This window comes from Rhinoderma darwinii, chromosome 2 (assembly GCF_050947455.1).
Source record: "Rhinoderma darwinii isolate aRhiDar2 chromosome 2, aRhiDar2.hap1, whole genome shotgun sequence".
Taxonomy (NCBI): Eukaryota; Metazoa; Chordata; class Amphibia; order Anura; family Rhinodermatidae; genus Rhinoderma; species Rhinoderma darwinii.
In genome coordinates, this window is record NC_134688.1 from 42919316 (window position 1) to 42944438 (window position 25123).

Below are 25123 nucleotides of genomic sequence, written 5' to 3' on the forward strand. Positions count from 1 at the left end.
TTTGTGATTTGCAGACACAACTGGCAGAGAATGTCCAATGTAGAGATCAGCAAATTTCCATGCTGGAATCGCAGGTGATAGATTTGAGAAATCATGGTGATGATATTGATGCACAGCTGACTGGGTCTTATGCTGTGATCAATGCGTTTAAGGTTAAGGCAGCATCTACGGATGCCATCATTGCCAAGTTGAATGATGAGCTTGCTGCTAGGTCACAATTGGTTGCCAGTATGCAAAACATCATAAAAGATTTCTCAAAAATGTTACCGGCCTTGTCTTTTTCAAGGCCTGATTCTGCTGTAAGTTTGCCCTCTACAGGGCAAAAAGGGGGGAGTAATAAGAGTGATGGATCAGATGTCACAAATCGTGATCCCATCCGGAATCCTGAAGGTAACATTGTTACGAAAGTGTTACGCAGATGTAAGCGTACGATATTTAGAAGTGCGTCCCTAGCCATGCAGAACTTTAAGAGATCATGCACTGCTGACTGCCCTAAGTCCAGCAGAGCATGTACTGTTAAATGTTTTGCATGTGCCGGATCAGGCCACATTGCGAAGTACTGCGAGTCTTTGAGTACTAAGAAATGTGGACCTGTTAAATGCTTTAAATGTGGTCAGCTGGGACATATTGCGAGGAACTGCCACGGCATAAGCAACCATGGAAAGCCCAGTGAAATTGCAATAGTAATAGTGGGTGCCACTAACCAGTGAATCCCGTTATCACCCCTCCCCCTTTAACAGCGCCCGATATTTAAATAACCCCTGAACAGTCAACGGGGCATTTACTGGCAAGGGGGCGTGTTACTATGGTTGTGACACTGTCCAATCAGATATGGACAATGTTACAGCAAAAGCAAGGAGAGAGTGTGAATGCGCGCAAATGCTCTCTCACCCTTCAGCTTTGAAGATCAGTCTTCTGCCGAACTGGCAAGGGGGCATGTCACTGCTACGGACAGTGTTAAAACAGCTGGGGAGCGCTTACACTGTCCGTAGCAGAGACACGCCCCCTTGCCAGTTCGGCAGAAGACTGATCTTCAAAGCTGAAGAGTGAGAGAGCGCGCGCGCACACTCTCTCCTCGCTTTTGATGTAACACTGTCCATATCTGATTGGACAGTGTCACAGCCATAGTAACACGCTTCCTTGACAGTACACGCCCTGTTGACAGTTCAGGGGGTTATTTAAATATCTGGCGCCAAATATAACGGCACCGATATCTAAATAACGGAGGGAGGTAGAATTTTTTTTTAAAGTGCCCCAGAGTTTGGGCAGCCCTCCCCATTACATTCTGCGCTCAGCTGCACATGTTTGGGGAGGTGAAAGGTTCTCTTTAAGGGCGGATTCAGACAAACGTGAGCGTTTTGCGCACGCACAAAATGCTGCGTTTTGCGCGCGTGGCAGCAGCGTGTCAGCTCCGTGTGTCATGTTCATATGGTGCGCTGCTGCGTGCTTTTCGCGCAGCCGCCATCATTATGACACTCTGTTTGGATGTTTGTAAACAGAAAAGCACGTGGTGCTTTTCTGTTTACATTCATTCTTTTACTGCTGTTGCGCGAATAACGCGCGTCCCACGGAAGTGCTTCCGTGTGGCATGCGTGATTTTCACGCACCCATTAACTTCAATGGGTGCGTGATGCGCGAAAAACGCCTAAATATAGAACATGTCGTGAGTTTTACGCAGCGCACTCATGCTGCACAAAACTCACGGACTGTCTGTACTGCCCCATAGACATGTTTAGGTCCGTGCGACCCGTGTGAATACCACGCGGGCTGCACGGACGAAAATCACGTTCGTCTGAATCCGCCCTAAGGCTGTATTCTGATGTTGCAGTCAATTTGCAATTGTTTTACACGATTTTCTGAAAACCACGGCAACATGTCGCAAATTTTCAAAAAATCGCTAAGGCCGGGTTCTCATAGGTCAAATAGTAAAGCGACACAGTGTATCCGACCAAGAATCCGCAGGGAATTCCTCCCGAAAAAACGCAACATATTTTGGTGCAGTTTTTCGAGCAGAATCTCTGCTGCGGAAAGCAGTGGTAAAAAAAAAGCACATACTTACTTAACCCCTTCCCTCGACAGCCATTTTTCGGATTTTCACTTTCGTTTTTTTCCTCCCCACCTTCCAAAAGCCGTAAAAAAATAAATATTTTTTGAATCAATATTGCCGTATGAGGGCTTGTTTTTAGCGGGACGAGTTGTAGATTTTCACAGCACCATTTATTGTACCATATAATGTAGTGGGAAAATAAAATATTTGTGGGGTGGAATAGGAAAAAAACAGCGATTCCTCAATCTTTTGGCCGTTTTTTTTTGTTTTTACGACGTTCACCATTCGGTAAAAATCACATGTTAACTTTATTCTGCGGGTCAATACGATTACGGTGGTAGCAAGTTTGTATAGTTTTTTATGTTTTACTACTTTTACAAGGAAAAACTGATTGTTAAAAATAAAATGTGAGTTTTGTCGCCATATTCTGAGTCATAACTTTTTTCTTTTTCCGTCGATTGAGCGGTGTGAGGGCTTATTTTTTTGCGGGGCGAACCCTAGTTTCTATTGTTACCATTTTTGATCACTTTTTATTTCATTTTTTGTGAGAGAGGAAGTGACCACAAAACAGAACATCTGAAGTTTTTAATTATTTATATTTTACGACGTTCACCGTGCGGACTAAATAATGATATATCATAATAGTTCATATCGTAGTAGTTTTGCTTGAGGGAAAATGGGAAAAGGGTTTTTTATTTGAACTTTCAATTTTTTATTTATTAAAAAAACCTTTATTTTAGGCCTCATGCACACGACCGTAGCCATGTGAACGGCCCTGATTTTCGGGTCGGCCAGCAACGGAGTGACAGCTGCGATCCGCCCGCAAATTCGCAAATCACCATTATTTTCAATGAGCCTGGACCGCAGAACACGGCCGTAATAAGACTTGCCCGTTCTTTCTGCGGTCCGGGTTTCCGGGGTCATGCACGGACCGTGGAAACCACGGTCGTGTGCATGGCCCCATAGGAATGAATGGGGCCGCAATTCTCCCATGGATTTTCGGGGGAATTTCAGCCGCTAAAATCACGTTCATGTGCATGGGGCCTTACTGTTTTTTACTGCTTTTATTTGTCCCCTTAGGGTACTTGAACCAGTGATCGCTGGATTGCTTACACGATATACTGCTATACTAATGTATTGCAGTATATCGTGATACTGACAGTCTCCTACGATTGCTCTGTTGCGGTGCCGTTGTAACGTTACAAGGGGTCAATCCCCTGTTTTTAGTCATTTAAATGCCGCAGTCGCTATTGACCGCAGCATTTAATGGCTTAAACGGGCTCGTTACCCAGAAGTGTCGGCTGTAACATATAGCCGACACACTCGTGCTATGGAGCGGGCTCAGCTTGCGAGCCCGCTCCATACTCCCCCACCCGACGTGTGCCGTATATACACAAATAAATGCCCCGAAAAACGGCTAAAAATATGGAGGCTGAACTCCTCCAAACATCTGTCCATTGATTTCAATGGGAAAAACAACATTTCATTCCCACGTGGCGTTTTTTTTTACGTGGCAGTTTGTAAAAATGGTGCATAAAAAAAACGCCCTGTAAAAAAGAAAGTTTTTCATTGTCTCAATAGAATAACAGCTCCAAAAACAGCCATAAAAAATGCATCAAAAAACGCTTGATGGAGAGGCTCTGTCACCAGATTCTGAAATCCCTATCTCCTATTGCATGTGATCGGCGCTGCAATGTAGATAACAGTAACATTTTTTTGTTTTTTTTAAAAACTTTCATTTTTGGCCAAGTTATGAGCTATTTTATATATATGCAAATGAGGTTTGAAATGGACAACTGGGCGTGTATTGTGTTTTTAACTGGGCGTGTATTGTGTTTTTAACTGGGTGTGTTTACGTGTATGACGCTGACCAATCAGTGACCAGTCAGCATTATACACTCATCTCCATTCATTTACACAGCAGCGATGTGCAGCCACATACACAGAGAATAACATTAATCAAGTGTCCTGATAATGAATACACATGAAATCCAGCCTGGACGTCATGTGTATTCAGAATCCTGACACTACTGACTCTTTTCTTTGAGATTTCTAGCAAGGGAAACGAAATCTCGCGAGATTACGGAGGTAAACAGGATTTTGTTTCTCTTGCTAGAAATCTCACAGAAAAGATTCAGAAGTGTCAGGGTTCTGAATACACATGACGTCCAGGCTGGAGGTCATGTGTATTCATTATCAGGACACTTGTGTATGTGGCTGCACATCGTTCTAGTAAGAACACTATGTGCTGTGTAAATGAATGGAGAGGAGTGCATGATGCTGATTGGTCACTGATTCGTCAGCATCATACACTTCTAATCACAACGCCCAGTTAGTGAAACAAGTAAACACGCCCAGTTAAAAACACAATACACGCCCAGTTGGATATAACAAAAAAAACACGCCCAGTTGTCCATTTCAAACCTCATTTGCATAAATATAAAATTGCTCATAACTTGGCCAAAAATTAACGTTTTTAAAAAAAACAAAATCGTTACTGTTATCTACATTGCAGCGCCGATCACATGCAATAGGAGATAGGGATTTCAGAATCTGGTGACAGAGCCTCTTTAAAAAAGGGCTGAAAATCAGGGGCTGTTTTCCCTTGAAAACAGCTCCGTATTTTACAGCCGTTTTTTGTTTAACGTGTGAACATACCCTAAGGCCTTATTCACACGAGCGTATTTCACGTCCGTGTTACGCTCGTTAAAACAACGAACGTCACCACGTACCAATTCAATGGGGCCATTCAGACATTTAGCATTTTTCACGCAGCGTGTGTCCGCTGTGTGAAACTCACTGCATGTCCCATATTTGTGCGTTTTTTGTGCATCACGCACCCATTGAAGTCAATGGGTGCGTGAAAATCACGGACAGCACACGGACGTCATCCGCGTGCTGTCCCTGATTCACGCAACAGTTGCTAAAGAAATGATGAGAAAAAGAAAAACACCTCCTTCAGTTTTTATTGCGGACGTCACAAGGAACTGCAACGCAGGAAAAACGCTATGTTTTTCTGGTGACTCTTGGAATTACAAATTCCATGACTGGAGAGGCGATCACATCACGAGCTCTAAGCAGATCATCTGCTCCCAGATCTCACCAGATCCATCTCTGAATTACCCACAGAGACCAAGGAGCCGAGTCCAGATTATATAAAGATGGAGTAATATGCACTTTTTTCCTGCAATAGGCATAACACAGTCCATCGGTTTTGCATGGAGTATACCTTTAAATTTAAAGACACATCTGATTGACAGATCAGTGTGTATTTTGCTGCTGGGACCACTTTAAGAAAGAGAGGGACCTAGGGCAGACCTGGTCCCTAGTTTCACTGGAGGTGACCATGCATGTGTGGTCACTGTCCATTGAACTTAATGGAAATTATGGAAACCTACGGCTACAATAATTAGCGTATTTAACCCCTTCCCGACATTTGGCATACATGTACATCATAGTGAGGAGAGGGGAAGCATGGAACTAGGCTCAGTAGCTGAACCTGCTTCAAATGCAGCGGGTGTCAGCTGAATATTACGATGGACACCCAGCTCTAATGGCCGGGATTTTATGTAACATAATGTAAACATTTAAAAAAATTAGCATAATTAGTATGGCCAGGTCCTTAACAACCTAAACGAATAAAATATCACGTTATTTATCCATGGTGAACACCGCAAAAAAAACAGGTAAAAAAACAATTGCTGTTTTTTAGTCACCTCGCCACATCAAAAAAATTGAATAAAAACTCACATATACTCCAAAGTGGTACTTATAAAAAGTACAGCTAACCCCGCAAAAAAAAAGCAAGCCCTCACACAGCTCCATCGATGGAAAAATGTGACAGTTATGGGTCTCAGAATATGGCGACACAAAACAATTTTAACTTTTTATTAGTAAAGAGTTTTTATTCTGTAAAAATATTAAAATATAAAAAAAAAATATACATTTGGAATCACCGGAATTGTATTGACTTGCAGAATAAAGTTAATACGCTGATTCTACTTCAAAATGAACGCTGTAAAATCAATACCCAAAAATCGATGGAAGTTTTCTTTCCATTCCACCCCACAAAAAATATGTCAATGTTTTCAGTCCATTATCTGGAACATTAAATGGTATTATTATTCCGTTGACATATTCATACAGCTATGTTGATGGGAAAATAAAGAAATAAATGGCTCTTGGAAGGCGGGAATGGAAAAACGAAAATTGCCTGCAGCAAGAAGGGGTTAAACTGAGAATGATGTGATCTTTTTACCTGTACCAGGGACCTAGTCAAGGTCTTTTCTTCTCGAGATTGATGAGGTTTCCAGCTGCCAGAGAATCACTGATCTGATTTTTATTACATATCTAATTGATGTGTGGTAAAAGTTAAATATGGAATGACCCCTTTATGCACTCTACTGTATATAGAGGAATGGGGCAAATATTCTATGTTCCTTTCTAAAATGTATTTTATCACCAAAATAGTAAATATCTATAATATTCCACACAGTCGAGTCACATTATTATGATCACCATCTAATATCCAGAGTAACCGGCGTGTGCAGCACAGACAGCAGCTAGACGGGTTGGGAGTGACTCAATAAGGTCCTGGTCGGTTGTGTCCGGTATCTGGAGCCGCTGACTGCAGTACGTCCCACATTTGCTGGAAGGTGCGTGGAGGAGGATCCATAGAGCGAACAAGACCATCGGGGTGGTCCTACAAATGCTCAATTGGGTTCAAGTCTGGCGAATTAGGGGACCAGGGTAGTCCTTGGCAGTCTTGGTCATGCTCTTCCAACCACTGTCGGACATCTCTAGCCGTGTGACATGTCGCATTGTCTTGCTGTGAGATTCCATCTGCCCCAGGGAAGACAAACAGCATGTATGGGTGGAGGTGATCTGCAACGATGGATTCATACACAAATCGGTTCAGTGGCTTCCATATAGATGAGTGGGCCAGAGAATGACATGAAAAAATTCTCCAGACCATAACACTGCCGCCACCAGCTTGTGTTCTTCCAGCAGTGGCTGCCGGGTGTTTGTTCTCTGATGTTTCTCGCCTGACACGCCAATGGCCATCTGGTCGATGAAGCAGAAAACGTGACTCCTCAGAAAAGGCAACCCCATGCCAATCATCGGTGGTCCAAATCCGATACTGCTGTGCAAATTGAAGCCTTTTTTCCGATGTGACTTTGTTACATAGGAGCAGTGACCATCCCTCTGCTTCGGAGCCCCATACGTAGTAGGTTTCACGGTTTTAGACACACGTCTGGTAGCCCCTGGTTGATTTTCATGGTGAGCTGCTCCACTGTAGGGTGTTGTTCGGCTCTTGCGCACCTTCGTAGCCGACGTTCACCTCTCACATCAATGGCACGTGGTGCTCCGCAGTTTCCACGTCGGTTATTCCCAATGGCCATTTGTCCACTCACGATACATTTTCACCACAGCAGCACGCGAACAGTTCACAAACTGCGCTGTTTGAGAAATACGGCCACCCTTGGCCCGAAAGCCAATAATCATCCCTTTTTGCAACTCTGATAAATCGCCTCATTTACCCATGGCAACAATGAGTGATGTGATCAGACAGCCTATCACACACCTTATATGCCCACCAAGCCAGACCACGACACATCTCTTCCTTCATGGGCTACGCGCTGCCGACGTCGAAAGTAGGAGGTGGTCATAATAATGTGACTCGACTTTGTATATTTAACACTCATATTGCAGCTTCTGCAAGAGACTATCAGGAGAGACCTACCACAAATTGGAAGGATAAGATATAGCACATACTGTATACAAATAATGTGCCTGCTCTCTCCGAGCGCTCATTGCCATACAGAAGCGCTGAGACGGCTCAATCTCTATGGGTCTGTTGATGCATTTTCTGCTATGGGAGAGGGAAGTGCTAACTAAAGGCACTCTCTTCGTTAAGGCTCTGTTTACATTTGTGTTGGAGAGACTGTAAAAAATGGCAGAAAAAAAAAGCGCAACATGCTGTATGATTTTTTAAAAAAAATGACAAACACCTTAGGCTACAATCACACGACAGTGAATAAAATGGCCATTAAAAACTGATCAACTGTCAGTTTTCCATGGCCGTTTTTCATCAATGTGTCTCCAAATGGTCTTCCACAAGGGACATTGTGGCACTATCTACACGGGGACTGCAGTGTTTTCAGGGAGTTGGGACAAAAAAAACCATGACAAATAAAATCCATCCTTTTTTTTAACGTTCATGAAAAACGGATTGCAAACGGATGACACATTGGGCCAGGGCCTACATAGTACCACAGTGCCCACTGCAGATAGTGACATAATGCCCACATACAAAGTGCTAGAGCCCACATAGTGCCACAGTGTAGATATCGCCAGAGTGTCCCCTGCATATAATGGCACACCCCCGTATAGTGCCACAGTGCCCATGTAGATAGCGCCACAACATCTGTAGATAGTGCTACACCCTCATTTCGTGCCACAGTGCCCATGTAGATAGCGCCACAGTGTCCCCTGCAGATAGTGCCACACCCCACATATAGCACCCCCCTGTAGATAGCACCCCCCTTGTAGATAGCACCACCCACCTCCCCTGTAGATAGCGCCACTGTAGCTCACTGTAGGAGAGGAATCCCTCTGGCCAGGGATTCCTCATACACGGAGCCCCTGATGTCTCTGTCCATATATGGACAGTGTTGTCAGCAGAGTGAAATCCCCTGCTACAGCGGGCCCGGGACTCAGCTCCAGGCGTAACCCCTTGACATCACTGTCCATATATGGATAGTGACGCCGGGGGCCTCTCCAGGAGCGGAATCCCCGGCCAGAGCAGGGTCTGGCTGCCGGGGATTCTGCTACTACAGGGTGCTACAGTGGCGCTATATACGGGAGATGGGCGGTTGCTATCTACAGGCAGGGGGGTGCTATCTACATGGAGGGGAGGGGTCACTACCTACAAGACAGGAGTCCCCGGCCAGAGATCTTGCGATGCTCTGGCTGGGGATTACATTGTTGAAAGCCCGACATCACTATCCTTATATGGACAGTAATGTCAAGGTTTTCCGGGCATAGCGCTCAAAGTAGTTCTCTTCCAGGATTGGCTTTTACCAGCCGTTACAAGGATTGTTTCCTGAAAAACAGCCGGTAAAAACTGATCCATTGACTTCTATGGGAGCCATCTGGCCGTGAAAACGGCCAAAAATAGGACATGTCCTATTTTTTGACGACCAGTGTTCACAGACCATAAAAAAAACAGCCGTGTGAATACACCCATAGAACTTAGTGTTCTGAAAAACGGCCGTTAAAAAAACTGCCGTCACACGGACGTTTTTCACTGTCGTGTGAATGTAGCCTTAATGGAAACCCAACCAACATCATTAAAATCAATGGGGTCCGTCGGGTGTCGTCGGCGTCTGTCATGTGACGGATCTAGGACTGCCGTTATTTTCATTTTTCTGTTCCCATGAAAATGGAAATACAAACGCAGATGTGAACAGAGCCTTAAAGGATCCTGTCATTTTTGTAGAGGTTCTGAAGAAAAACCATTCCAGTTCCCTTATAACGAAAAGCTGTAAAGCAAAACCTTCCTGTTGTGACACATCTAAGGAACAGCATTGCACATGACCGTAAAAAAGCAGTATAAACTGTAGTAAAATGACATGTATTAGTGTTTTAAGGACATGTACGTGTAGGCTATGTAATGGTGACAACCCGAATAAAACAAGAGGTCTTGTTCATCTCGCAGAAGTGTGAACTCAGTGTTCCCCAACTTTATTGGGACTAAGCACATTACATCAACACTTAACATCTGTTGTTCCTGGCATCCAGCATTAAAAACCAATGCCAAAAACAGCTCCATACAGCACATCCGTGTGTACTCAGTGCAGCGTTCCTTAGAGGTAAAGTCATATTTTACCAGCAAGAGGACACAATAAAACACAAGCCTAACATAAAATAAAGAAGTAATAGCTTTGACGTCTATGGAGAGATCAGGTAATCATATACTCACCTCTCTGGGATTAATGCACTTCAGTAAATGTCTTGGATCCCCTTGGCCTTTAAAGCTGATAAGGTTTTTTAAATATTTAAAAACATTCACATCCTGATAAAACATAAAAATAAAGATGTTCATGTTACATAAAGAAAGAAAGATTGTATTGTCTTGTTCGTAGGGGCCTCATGTATGGTGAAGGCTTTCAATCGATCATCTATAGCAGGGGTCAGCAACCTACGGCACTCCAGATGTTGTAAAACTACAACTCCCAGCGTGCACTGACAGCCAAAGGCTTTATTATTCCAGCCAAAGGATGTTAGGGCATGCTGGGAATTGTAGTTCCACAACAGCTGGAGTGCCGAAGGCTGCTGACCCCTCAACTATGGCATCGGCCCACTGGATAGTCCAAGTGATGTAACATGCATCCTGGAATAAACTGAGACACTTGATACCTCTTGTTTTTGGATCATCAGTGCTCTTGGGTAAAATGCGGGAGAAAATAAGGTATGGTATATTAGAAAAAAAAAGTATAAAAAAACTTGGCTGCTTTCTTCTAGAAACAGCACCACTATTGTCCATGGGCAGTGTGTGGTATTGCAGGTCAGCCTCAATTACTTGAAATAAACAGAAAGCAGCTATGTATTTGTACCAGAGTGGCATCTAGGACCCCCACCGATCCTGATAGTGAAAGGGCCACAGCACTGATTTAGCGCTGTGATAACTTCTCTTTTTTGTTTCCTGCACAGCGGGGGAACTGCAGCCTGGCCCAATGTAAGTGACCAGGTTGACAAGGGTCTTATGACCATTATTGCCCAGTGACACCTACTAGAAGCCTGCGGAAGGCCTTCTGGATCCCTCGTGCTGCTCTGTCTTGTTCCATGGTGTGATCATCTGGATTACTTGTCACTGGATCGCTCACATCTTCCATCATTTAATGCTTTGGCTCTACGGAAGAACACATGATTAGAGTTGCGCTGCTTCTTAAAGAGGCTCTGTCACCAGATTTTGCAACCCCTATCTCCTATTGCAGCAGATCGGCGCTGCAATGTAGATTACAGTAACGTTTTTGTTTTTTTTTTAAAACGAGCATTTTTGGCCAAGTTATGACCATTTTTATATTTATGCAAATGAGGCTTGCAAAAGTACAACTGGGCGTGTTTAAAGCTAAAGTACAAGTGGGCGTGTATTATGTGCGTAACATCTGGGCGTTTTTACTTCTTTTACTAGCTGGGCGTTGTGAATGGGAGTGTATGATGCTGACGAATCAGCATCATCCACTTCTCTTCGTTAACACCCAGCTTCTGGCAGTGCAGACACACAGCGTGTTCTCCAGAGATCACGCTGTGACGTCACTCACTTCCTGCCCCAGGTCCTGCATCATGTCGGCCACATCGGCACCAGAGGCTACAGTTGATTCTGCATCAGCGTTTGCAGGTAAGTAGCTACATCGACTCTCTCAGCATCATACACTCCTAGTCACAACGCCCAGCTAGTAAAAGTAGTAAACACGCCCCGATGTACACACATAATACACGCCCAGTTGTACTTTAACTTTAAACACGCCCAGTTGTACTTTAGAAAGCCTCATTTGCATAAATATAAAAATGGTCATAACTTGGCCAAAAATGCTCGTTTTAAAAAAACAAAAAACGTTACTGTAATCTACATTGCAGCGCCTATCTGCTGCAATAGGAGATAGGGGTTGCAAAATCTGGTGACAGAGCCTCTTTAAAGGGATTGTCCAGTCTTATACGTCACATTAAAACCCATGTCCATACACCCATTTAGGTCATTCGGAGTTACAAGTGGGGGGTCTTCTGTTCAGGATCCTCATCTCTTGGTCAGAGTGGAGAGTAGTTATAAAGAGCGTCTCTCGCTCTGGAGGACCTGTCCTGTCCTGTCCTGCATTACACAGACAACCCATTGATTTCACTGTCACTAGTTAGTAATGTCCTTTCTCCTGACTCATAGGCGCTTTGCTGCTGATAACTACAGTGGGATTTTTTTTCAGAAACGTTTATTATTTGTAAAGTTCTGAGCATTTTTGTAAATATGCTAATTTGGCTACACTTGCCAAATGGGAGGTGACTCTAGATTAACTAGGAGATTGGGCATTACTAGAATAGTGACAGAGCCTCTTCAATTTCAGTTGTGGTGGCACTGCAGGGAAAATCAACACTTACTGCCAGATTTAGCCACAGAGAAGAGCTGATCGCTTGGGGTCCTACCAGGGGGACACTTTGTGATATGCTTTTTGCCAAGGGACCCTTCTAACAAGTAGGAATTATACAAAGCGGTAAGTGTTATGCGAACTGCGTACTGGTGTATGCAGGAATTACATTAGTGAGGGGTGACGCACAAATCACACATAATACAAGGAAATCCAAGACACTGAATCTTCCCAGAAAACTTTGCATTTCTTCGTCATGTCATAAGAAGGCAACAGAAGCTTTTTCAAGCCACGACAAAACAACACAATGCAGCACGCGCAAATCACACAATGGAAACCATGATGGACACCCGACGGAATGGGATAAAGTCAATGGGTTCCGTCCGGTGCCGATGGTTAACGTCATGCGGCGAATCCGCTGCTTCTGTTTTTATCATTATTCTATTCCTGTGATTGAACAGAATAAGGGAAATTGTAGCGCAAATATGAACACAGCCTCACTACCCCTTCTGTGTGCCAGTGATCCTGTGTATTCCTCTGTCATTATATATCCAGACACAATATTATCCAAGTAGATTCAAATGATCAGTGTTTTATATTTCAGGACCATCCAGACATAGGAAACTTGGTGCCTAATTCTGGACATACGCGCTCAATTGCTGTCAGACAAATGTACACGATAGTACGGAGAGCGGGATAAGAAGCTGCCACAGACACCGCTTATCTCCATGGGGAACCAAGGACAGGTTCAAATCCATCCTGACCAGTCCCTCTTTGGCTGTGCCCATACACATTCCGTTTTCAGCTTGTAGGTGATCCATCGAAAAAGATCTACGGTGTCTGGCCAGCTTTAGACCTCGCCGATCATCGTAGCTACCCCCAGCCGGTCTTCTCTATATGGACAGGTTCACCTTCTGTCGACTAGAACCTACACTTATTATGTGGCTCCTAATGTTTATTAATAAAGTGGTTTGATGGGAATATATTTATCCATGTAGTAATAAGTAGTCTACAAAATAGAGCGCAGGACCGCCGATCATCCGGGGTCTAGAGGGAAATCTACCCCTAAATTTGAGTGTGAACAGTTTTGGATGAAAAATACAAAAAAGAGATGTCACATTTTAAAACGCAATTACAATAAGGGCTTGTTCCTACAGGTCGGATACTCTGCGTAAAAGTGCAACACGTATCTGACCTAGAACTCGCAGGAAATTCCGGCCGAAAAATCGCACCAGTATGTGGCGCAGATTGTCAGATTAGCAATATTTGCAGCGAAATCACAAAACACATTTGCTATTTGTTGCAGGTTTCAATGGGGAAGGCCCACAACAAAAGAGCAACAATTCCGAAGCATAAATTGAGGTGCTGCAGATTTAGAAACCGCACCGCAGGTCTTTTTGTGAACTTTTTTTCCGCGGCGTGTGGTTGAGATTTGTTCAAATCTCACCCACTTTGCTGTTACTGTAAATGCTGCGGATTTTCCGCACAGAATTCTGTTGCGGGAAAATCCGCTGGTGTTTACGCTACGTGGGAACCCGGCCTAAAGTTGTAAATGAATATAGATATTATAACAAATGCAAAATCATCTGAAAGGCTGGATTCACACACAGCGTTTTGCTGCTTTTTTGTGGTATTTTTGATTGCGTGTTTTTGTTGTTGCATTTTTTTAGTGCGGGCAGATATAATATTAAAGTCTATAGTGAAATATAAAATTTACTACACACAACTGCATTTTGGTTTGTGGCGTTTTTGAGGCAGTTTTCACTGCGGATTTAACCCTTTGCAACGCATAGGGTGAAATTTGCAACAAAATCTGCATGTTAAATGAAACGATTTAAGATTAATTCCATTTATTAATATTGGTTTTAACATATATGATTTATAAAATATATTTTTTAAGTCGATCTTACCTGCAAACGCTGATGCTGCTGCAGAATCAACTGTAGCCTCTGGTGCCGATGTGGCCGACACGATGCAGGACCTGTGAGTGACGTCCAGGGGCGTAGCTAAAGGCTCATGGGCCCGGGTGCAAGAATTCAGCTTGGGCCCCCCTACCCCTCCCCAGCACCACCATCATCATCAGACCCCTGCGCGCTCCTATGCTCAAACGCCTTGCCCAACAGCCCCATAGTATGATGCCCCCACACAGTTAATGCTCCCATAGCTGCCCCCACACAGTATAATTCCCCCCATAACAGCCCCATACCGTATAATGCTCCCCATATCAGCCCCCCATACAGTATAATGCCCCCCCCCCACAATATCAGCCCCCCCATACAGTATAATGCCCCCATATGTGCACAATTACTTACCTATCCCCGTTCCCACGTCGAGTGGAGGATCCTTCGCCTCCTCCGGTGTGTGGTATGAGTGACTCAGCGCAGGCAGGCGCGATGATGTCGCTACATCCCGCCTGCCTGCGTCGAGCCGCTCAGGGCACAGGGAATGCTAGATCAAGGAGATGTCAGCTCCTTGCTCCAGCATTGATTGGAACCGGGACCTCGGTGAGTGACTCTCGACCCCCCCAGGGGGACGCGACCCACAGTGTAGGGATGTCCCGATACCAAAATTTGGACTTCGATACCGATACTTCGTTTACTTTGCCAACAGTAATAAAAAAAAAAAAGTTCTTTCGTTTTCTAATGTGAGGCACGAGGTGTGATGATGAATTTTGAATGTGCCCCACATTAATAGTAATTAACCCCATCATGTTTCTCAGTCATAATGGGTTAATGTGTAAGGTACATGATGGGGTTAATTACTATTAATGTGAGGAACATGGAGGTTAAATTCATCATCGCACCTCGCGTCTCACAATTAGGCCCCATGCAAACGACCGTAAATAACCTAAGTTTTTGTGGACCGCAATTGCGGTCTGCAAAAATGGACCCATTCACTTTCATTGAGCGCGGACACATTTCCGTAGCTCTACGGATGGGTGACCGTGCCGTAGAAATGTTCCGAAAATTATGGAACATGTCCGGCCATTTGCATTTTGCGGGCCGTGCTCACATACTTTGTATGGGAGCATGGCCCGAAAATGCGGATGGCAATCGCGGGCCGTGATTGCGGGCACGGTCGTGTGAATGGGGCCTAAGTGATAGAAAGCAATTTTTATTTTATTTTTTTACAGAGTACACATCATAAATGATGCAAAAAATTTGTTGTGCAGGTTATTACGGCCGCGCCAATACCGATTATGTGTATGTTTTATGTATTGAGACTTATTTTAATGTTTATTGTAAAAAAGGTGTATGTGTAATTTTTTTATTTAACATTACTTTGTTTTTACTTTATTTTTAAACTTTAATGTACTGACATATATCAGATATGTGCCAGTACATTAACCTGTGGACAGATAGCACACAGGCTGTTGTTAGGACATACCTCAGTATGCCCTAACAACAGGAAATATGGTAAGACAGCCCTGGGGTCCGTCAATGGACCCTGGGCTGTCTGCCCATATATGGTATGTCCCTCAATCGCGTCACAGGAATTCCCCGTGACGCGATCCAGGGGCATCCCCCTTCTCATTTTCCCCTGAATGCTGCAGTCAGCTTTGATCGCAGCATTCAGGAGAATAGCGGCGGAGATGAGAGGTTTCTCTGATCTCCGCCGTTATAGAGCGGGGCTGCGGCTGTGTAATACAGTCATTGCCCCGCTCCTGACAACAAGTGCACGCGCGGTCAGCCTGAGGTGATGCGGCTGCGCTGCACTAATGAGCGGTGGTGCAGGCACTGAAGACAGAACATGGGGGTGTTTTGTAGCGCGCCCGCCATGTTCTGTCTTCAGTGCCACAGATCATTAGTGCAGCGCCGGCCGCATCGAATCATCCTGACGGCGCGCACATGTCAGGACTCAGGAGCGGGGCAGTGACTGTATTACACAGCCGCAGCCCCGCTCTCCTAGTCATGTGTACTATACTGTATATGGTGCAGTTTGCGGTGGAGGAGGGGGGGGCTGTGATTTAACGCCCCCCCCCTCTCCACCGCAAACAACACAATACATTACAAGGCATCACAACACAATACATTACATTACAACACAATACATTACACTGCAGCTTATACTGCAGCTTACCTGGAGTCCTCCGCATCGACTCTTCTGCTCCGTCTGGAAGCCGTGTCACGTGACAACACGGTCACATGGTACACTAAGTGTACCATGTGACCGTAGCCAGGAAGTGCCGGCTTCACGGAACAGAAGATTGTTAGGAAACGTGCTGTGTGGCAACGGGGGCCCGTGGGCCCCCCAGGCTTAGGGGCCCGGTCGCAACTGCGACCGCTGCGACCCCTATAGCTACGCCACTGGTGACGTCACAGATCTGCACTGTCAGAAGCTGGGCGTTCTGAAGAGAAGTGGATGATACTTCTCTTCAGAGCGCCCAGCTAGTAAAAGTATTAAAAACGCCCCGATGTACACACATAATACACACCCACTTGGACTTTTACTTTTAAACACACCCACTTGGACTTTTGCAAGCCTCATTTGCATAACTACAAAAATGGTCATAACTTGGCCAAAAATGCTCGTTTTTTAAAAATAAAAACGTTACTGTAATCTACATTGCAGCGCCGATCTGCTGCAATAGCAGATAGGGGTTGCAAAATCTGGTGACAGAGCCTCTTTAAGGATGGCCCTGTTCTACGCCCATAAACATGCCCAAACTATTCCTGACTACTTTACAATAACGCGTGGGGTCAGCCTTACCTGGACTGTGATGACGAATCTTCAGCGGACCAATCCGGATAAAAAAAATGGCGGCTGGATTTCTTTATACCATACGGTGATCTTATATTAAGGATTTGCTATTGAATTAAAATATTGGTGATATCATATCTGCGTCTCATGTCACTGTATAATATCCAGCTCAGTAGTGGGGTAGCACTTATATATGTATATAAACTACAGCTTCTCCACACATCTACACTCTAAAAACTCGCTGTAATCTCTCCTGCAATCTCGCCTCCAATCTCTCCTGCAATCTCGCCTCCAATCTCTCCTGCAATCTCTCCTCCAATCTCGCCTCCAATCTCTCCTCCAATCTCTCTCTCCTCCAATCTCTACTCTAATCTCTCCTCCAATCTCTCTCTCCTCCAATCTCTATTCTAATCTCCCCTTTAAAACTTGTCTCTCAGTTTAGTAGTAACGAGTTTGTTAGAACCCATTACAAAGTCTCATAGAACCTGGAGCGTCTCGTTGCTATGGCAACAGATCTCTCCCGGACGGATGTGACGGCATGCATAGTTTCACTTTAGTGAAGCTGCACTAGAGCTGTTCAGCCTGTAGATGGCGCTCATGCGTCAATAGCGTCCAACGTCATAACTTTTTCCTGTTTTTTCATACATGAACAGGCCAAAGAGCTTTGTGATGAGTTTTTTTTTCTACATTCAAAATATACTAGCTTTATTTAAAGGGATACAAATAACATTGACAGTATAAAGTGGAGCAGTTGCCCATAGCAACCTGTCAGATTTTAGCTCTCATTTTCCAAAGCGCCTTTGGTAAATTAAAAATGGATACTGATAGGTTGCTATGAGCAACTACTTCACTTTTTCTTTTCACTGCTTTGGCTAAATCTCCCCATACGGTGCAGATTTATCATTATTATTTTTTTAGCTTATATACTTTGAAAAGTATTGTATTCAACACAAACCCCATATTTATGAAATCCCGCGCCAGTTTTTCCACGTGGTCGGGCTTTACAGTCGTGCCGACCTGGCGCTGTTTTAAGTCATCAGCAGATGGCGCACCATACACTGGGGGAGAGACAAGCGCATCATTCGTGTAGTGCACAGGCATTGATAAATCTCCGCCATTGTATGGCATGCAGAAAAGGGAGGGTATTCGGTTTCTATCGGCAAATGCTGCACGTTTCTTATGTGTCTGTATAACACCCTTAGGCCGAATTCACACGAGCGTGTGCGTTTTGCGCGTGCAAAAAATGCACCGTTTTGCGTGCGCAAAAGGTCCATAAAAGCTCCGTGTGTCAGCAGCATATGATGCGTGGCTGTGTGATTTTCGCGCAGCCGCCATCATTATGACACTCTGTTTGAATGTTTGTAAACAGAAAAGCATGTGGCGCTTTTCTGTTTTCATTCATAGTTTTTACTACTGTAGCGCGCATCACGCGCGGCACACGGAAGTGCGTCCGTATGCTGTGCACGGTTTTCACGCACCCATTGACTTCAATGCGTGATGCGCGAAAAACGTGAGAATATAGGAAATGTTGTGGGTTTTACGCAGCGGACACACGCTGCATGAAAATCACTGACAGTCTGAACGGCCCCATTGACTAACATAGGTCCATGCGAGGCGCGTGAAAATCACGCGCAATGCACGGACAAATTATACGTTCGTCTGAATAAGCCCTTACATTTTTTTCAATCTTTTTGGGCTTCCCAAATTATTTTTGCTTTTTATTTTTTTAATTTCTATTTCTTTATTTTGAATTAGCAAAATTAAAAATTAAAGTGTAAGGCCCCATGCACACGGCCGTAATTTTGATCCGTAATTACACGGTTTTTCCACAGCGAAATGCCTGCTAGTCATAGCGGAAATGCTGCAGACATTTTCTGCAGCAATTCCGTTACATGTGGACAAGCCCTTAGGCTCTGTTCACATCTGCATCGGAGGCTCCGTTATGAGTTTTCGTCGCAGATCTGATGAGAAATGGCAGACAAAACTGCCAAAAATAGTATATAATTTGAAAAAACATATACGTTAAATGTATACATTTGTTTTGTAACATGGAGCCTGCGGGTGACGGATGCCACTGTTTGGCGTTTGTCACAGACATACGTTAAACTGATTTGTTATGAGCTTTGCAATAGCTTTTCATGACGTATACGTTAAACAGATACCATTATATCCTATGGGTGACCAATGCCACTATTAGGCATCCATCACAGCTTACGCTTAACGTATATATCAGCAGATTTTCCAGCATATACGCCAAACGTAGGACAAAAGAAGTGACTTAAACAGACCCTAGGGCTTAGTTCACACAGAGTTTTTGGGCGCTGTTTTTGACGCAAAAACTGCACCAACATTTTTTAGAAATTGCCTCCCATTGCTTTCAATGGGAGGCAGAGGCGTTCTCACGAATGGAAAAAAACGCTAGCAGGAAATAGCGTCATGCTCTTCAAGTCTTTCCATCTTTGACCTCCTATTGACATCAGTGGGAGGCAGAGAAACCGGTTTTCGAGGAGCTCAATGGCCGAAAAATGCAGCAAAAAAATCTCCGCAAATAGAGTGCAGGCAGGACATAATCTGCCTCAAAATTCCTTCTGCCTGTAAAAAAAACTCAGTGTGAACATACCCTAAGGCCTGATTCACACGAGCGCTGCGCATCTCGGACGTGAAAAACTGCAGTTTTTCACGTCCGAGGTGCATCCATGCTCAGCGCTGCGGGACACGCTGTCAAACATTCCCCATAGTTGAGAGTCTATGGAGGGGTGCGTGAAAAGATAGGACATGTCCTATATTCGCACAGACCCTTCACACGGTCCGTTGAAACAACGGCTGTGTGAACGGCCACATTGAATTACATAGGTCCGTGGGACAGCCGCTGTTTCAACTGCCGTCCCACGGATGTTTAACACGTTCGTGTGAATCCGGCCTTAGGGTATGTTCACACGGCAACGCCAAATACGTCTGAAATTACGGAGCTGTTTTCAGGCGAAAACAGCTCCTGAATTTCAGACGTTTTTACAAGTGCACGCGTTTTTCGCGGCGTCTTTTACGGACGTAATTGAAGCTGTTTTTCAATGGAGTCAATGAAAAACGACTCCAATTATGTCCAAAGAAGTGACATGCACTTCTTTGAGGCGGGCGTCTTTTTATGCGCCGTCTTTTCACAGCGACGCGTAAAAATACACCACGTCTGCAGAGAACATCGTAAAACCCATTGAATTCAATGGGCAGATGTTTGCAGACGGTTTGGAGCCGTTTTTTCAGGCGGAATTCGAGGCGTAAAACGCCTGAATTACGTCCGTAAATAGGGCGTGTGAACATACCCTTAGAGTGGTTTCTGCTGTGTGGACTCGGCCCAGACATGGATTACATGGTCAACAATTTAAATGGTACTACTACATTTGCCGCCAGGATGAAACAGGCGCCATACTCATGGGGATCACCTGACGTCAGTTTTTAGAGAATGGGCTGTCTTCATATCTGCATTTGGTTTGTGCTGCTCATAGGCGTAATGTTATAGACTGATATTTGTGACGTTATTTTCTATGCATGTAATTAGTGCTCCAGGTGCCATCTAGTGGCCAGTGTTGGTAATTTCCTTCATTGTGTAATTTCTTGTTTTCCCCACCCATGAGAAAATGAAAAGCATTCTGGGAAGAAGGAGGGCAGTCTCTTCCATGTCTGCTCAGAGAGAGGACCTGTGTGTTTCATTCCATCCCTCCTGTCGTAGTATAGCCGTTTTAACCTAATCCTATGACCAGTTAACAAAGCTACAGACTTTCAGCCAGTCTCATTTATTGGCTAGTAGGAAGGTGTTTAAAGAGGCTCTGTCACCAGATTTTGCAACCCCTATCTGCTATTGCAGCAGATCGGCGCTGCAATGTAGATTACAGTAACGTTTTTATTTTTAAAAAACGAGCATTTTTGGCCAAGTTATGACCATTTTTGTAGTTATGCAAATGAGGCTTGCAAAAGTACAACTGGGCGTGTTGAAAAGTAAAAGTACAACTGGGCGTGTTGAAAAGTAAAAGTACAACTGGGCGTGTATTATGTGCGTACATCGGGGCGTTTTTACTACTTTTACTAGCTGGGCGTTGTGTATAGAAGTATCATCCACTTCTCTTCAGAACGCCCAGCTTCTGGCAGTGCAGACACAGCATGTTCTCCAGAGATCACGCTGTGTCGTCACTCACTTCCTGCCCCAGGTCCTGCATCGTGTCAGACGAGCGAGGACACATCGGCACCAGAGGCTACAGATGATTCTGCAGCAGCATCGGCGTTTGCAGGTAAGTCAATGTAGCTACTTACCTGCAAACGCTGATGCTGCTGCAGAATCAACTGTAGCCTCTGGTGCCGATGTGGCCGACACGATGCAGGACCTGTGAGTGACGTCACAGATCTGCACTGCCAGAAGCTGGGCGTTCTGAAGAGAAGTGGATGATACTTCTCATCAGAGCGCCCAGCTAGTAAAAGTAGTAAACACGCCCCGATGTACGCACATAATACACGCCCAGTTGTACTTTTACTTTTCAACACGCCCAGTTGTACTTTTCCAAGCCTCATTTGCATAAATACAAAAATGGTCATAACTTGGCCAAAAATGCTCGTTTTTTTAAAATAAAAACGTTACTGTAATCTACATTGCAGCGCCGATCTGCTGCAATAGCAGATAGGGGTTGCAAAATCTGGTGACAGAGCCTCTTTAACTGCCTGTCGAGCTACACATAGACCCTGGGGGTGCGTGAAGTGGGGGCAGGACATGGTTACTTACCTTAAAATATTTGGTTGGTCATAAAAATATACAGGTCTGGGTCCAAAGGTGCTTTGCCACTGGTGGAGGCCCCTAAATCCTCCATATAATCCAGCCCTGACAGAGGTATGGGTGCTTTATGAAAGGGGTTTTCCCACTAAGGACATTTATCACCTATCGACAGGATAAGTCATATACAGTGGCTATAAAAAGTCTACACTCCCCTGTTAAAATGCCAGGTTTTTGTCATGTTACAAAGTCAGTACAAGATGAATCATTTCAGAACTTTTTCCACCTTTAGGGTCTGTGCACACACAAAATTAAAAACGTCAGAAAATACAGAGCTGTTTTCAAGGGAAAACAGCACCTGATTTCAGCCGTTTTGTAATCATACTCGTGATTTTCGCTGCGCTATTTACGGACGTTTTTGGAGCTGTTTTTCTATAGAGTCAATGAAAAACAGCTCCAAAAACATCCCAAGAAGTGGCATGCACTTCTTTTTCACTGGCGCCTTTTACGTACCGTTTTTGGAAAACAATGCGTAAAAAAATGCCCCGTCGGAACAGAACGCCGTATTTCCCATTGAAACTTTTCGAGGCGTAAACGTGTGAACATACCCTAAATGTCACCTATAATCAGTACAATTGTATTGAAAAACAAACTGAAATCTTCTAGGGTGGAAAAATAAAAATCAAGAACAAAAATAATGTGGTTGCATAAATATGCACACCCAGAGCCGGCCTTAGGATAGATGGCGCCCCACAGTATAATGCCCTATATAGTGCCCCCACACAGTATAGTGCCCTCCATACAGTATAATAATAATATTTAATAATATAATATATTATAACCCCTTCAAGGACACAGTATTTTATCCTCTAATTGGGCCCACACAGCATTATGCCCCCTAAGTGCCACACATAGTATATTGCCCCCTCTAGTACCCCTACACAGTATAATGTCCGCTTAGTGGCCCCCACACAGTATAATGCCCCCCAGCCCTGGCTGCCAAACACAACCCCCCCCCCCTTGTAGATAGTGCCCCCCCCCCCATAGATTGTGCCATATGGCCTTCCTGTAGACAGTGCCATAATCCTCCACCTCCTCCTTGGAGACAGTGCCATAAATCCCCCCCACCTCCCCCATGTAGACAGTGCCCCAAAAAAAAAAAAAATTGTACTCACCTCCCACGACGAACTGAGCTGCTCCACGATGGGATCCTTGCGTACGCCGGCGTGATACTGTAGCCTAGTACAGAGTTTCCCGACCTTTTCGGACTCGAGGCACCACTACAAAAATACAATTTCCTCAGGGCACCCCTACCAAAAATTATTTTGAGAAAGACAGAAAACGGCTAAAAACAAGCACTACACTCGTAGGGTATGTTCACACAGCGTTTTTTGTAAGGCAAAAAAAATCTGCTTCGAAATTCCTTCAGGAATTTTGAAGCAGATTTTGAATTGACAGCGTTGTTTAATTTTTATTTTTATTTTTGCGGGTTTTTTTAAGCCATTGAAGCTAATTAAAAACACGCAGGCAAAAAAAGCTCCAAACGAGCGCCGCAGGTATTTTCTGCCTCCTTTTAATTTCAATTGGAGCACAGAGGTGGAAACCACTTGAAGACTATCCGCCCTCCACTCACAGTAAAATGACCATCAGCCCAGCACTCACAGTAAAATGACCATCAGCCCCCCTCACAGTAAAATAACCATCAGCCCACCTCACAGTAAAATGACCATCAGCCACCCACTCACAATAAAATGACCAGTGACAACAGGGGCAACTACTGAAGCGGAATCCCCGTCCACAGCGTTGCCGACGCTGTGACCGGGTATTCCACTCCAGGAGAAGCCCATGTCATCTGTATCCATTTATGTAAAGTGACGTCACTAGCTTCTCCTGGAGTGGAATCCCCGGTCACAGCCCGCCATTTACAGTAAAATGAACATCAGCCCCCCACTCACAGTAAAATGACCGTCAGCCCAGCACTCACAGTAAAATGGCAGTCAGCCCCCCACTCACAGATTCCCCCTATAGGTAGTGCCACAAAGCCCCCTGTAGATAGTGCCACAGAACCCCCTTGTAGGTAGTGCCACACAGCTCCCTTGTAGTGCCACACAGCCCCTTGTAGGTAGTGCCACACAGCCCCCTGGTAGATAGTGCCACACAGCCCCCTTGTAGATAGCACCACCTACCCCCTTCCTGTAGATAGCGCCATTGTAGCTCCCTGAAGGAGCGGAATCCCCGTGGACGGGTATTCCGCTCCTGGAGCGCTCTGCTTGATGTCTCTGTCCATATATGGACAGTGACATCAGGGGCAACTCCTGAAGCGTAATTCCCGTCCACAGCGTTGCCAACGCTCTGACTGGGGATTCCACTCCAGGAGAAGCCCCTGTCGTCTGTGTCCATTTATGGACAGTGATGCCACTGGCTTCTCCTGGAGAGGAATCCCCGGTCACAGCGTCAGGGATTCCACTCCAGGAGAAGCCCCTGTCGTCAGTGTTCATTTATGGACAGTGACGTCACTGGCTTCTCCTGGAATGGAATCCCCGGTCACAGAGTCGGCAACGCTGTGGACAGGGATTCCGCTTCTGGAGTTGCCCCTGATGTCACTGTCCATACATGGACAGAGATATCAAGCGCTCCGTCCAGGAGCGGATTTCCCGGCCACACTGGGATTGCGCTCCTTCAGGGAGCTGCAGTGGCTCTAGTAGATAGCAGAGCAGGGAGATACCTCCATGCTCTGCTATAGTGGTGTCGCGGGCGGCACGGGAGCGCTTAATGCCCGGTGTTGCCACTAGCAGCCGATATGGCTGCTACAGCGGTAGCGACGTCACTGAGTGAAACAAGCAGGGAAAGGGAGCCAGCGCAGCGACTCCTTCCACCTGATGGAGTGATGAGCCCTGTCCAATGGCACAGGTCGCACACTCCTAAGGCCGGCCCTGCGCACACCCTTAAACTAATACTTTGTTGAATTACCCTTCGACTTTATGACAGCATTCAGTCTTTTTGGTAGAAGTCTATCAGCATGGCACATCTTGACTTGGCAATTGTTGCCCACTTTTCCTTGCAAAAGCGCTCCAAATCTGTCAGATTGCGAGGGCATCTCCTTTGTACAGCCCTCTTCAGGTCACCCCACAGATTTTCAATGGGATTGCGGTCTGGGCTCTGGCTGGGCCATTCCAAAATGGTGATCTTCTTCTGGTGAAGCCATTCTTTTGTTGATTTGGAGGTATGCTTTGTCATGCTGAAAGGGGAAATTCCTCTTCATCATCAGCTTTTTAGCAGAGGCCCGCAGGTTTTGTGCCAATATTGACTTATATTTGGAACTGTTAATAATTCCCTTCACCTTGACTAAAGCCCCAGTTCCAGCTGCAGAAAAACAGCCACAAAGCATAATGCTTCCTCCACCATGCTCCATAATGCTGCCTCCACCATGCTTCATAATGCTGCCTCCCCCATGCTTCACTGTGGGTATGGTGTTCTTTTGGT

At 45.0% G+C, this 25123-nt stretch overlaps 1 protein-coding gene across 2 annotated transcripts in view; it reads right to left on the reverse strand.

Moving 5' to 3' along the window:
* Positions 1-20399, reverse strand: part of C2H11orf65 (chromosome 2 C11orf65 homolog) — a 110844-nt gene extending 90445 nt beyond the window's left edge. Inside the window, exons 1-3 of one of the 2 annotated variants that reach the window (XM_075851595.1) lie at positions 20325-20399; positions 10843-10961; positions 10032-10124 (exon numbers count right to left, since the gene is read on the reverse strand). In XM_075851595.1, the coding sequence (XP_075707710.1) occupies positions 10032-10124; positions 10843-10947 (198 nt within the window). In that variant the 5' untranslated portion in view covers positions 10948-10961; positions 20325-20399. Of the gene's footprint in view, positions 1-10031; positions 10125-10842; positions 10962-16896; positions 17405-20324 lie in introns of those variants that run through there. The other variant, XM_075851594.1, reaches the window with a different exon arrangement.
* Between the last annotated feature and the right edge of the window lie 4724 nt (positions 20400-25123).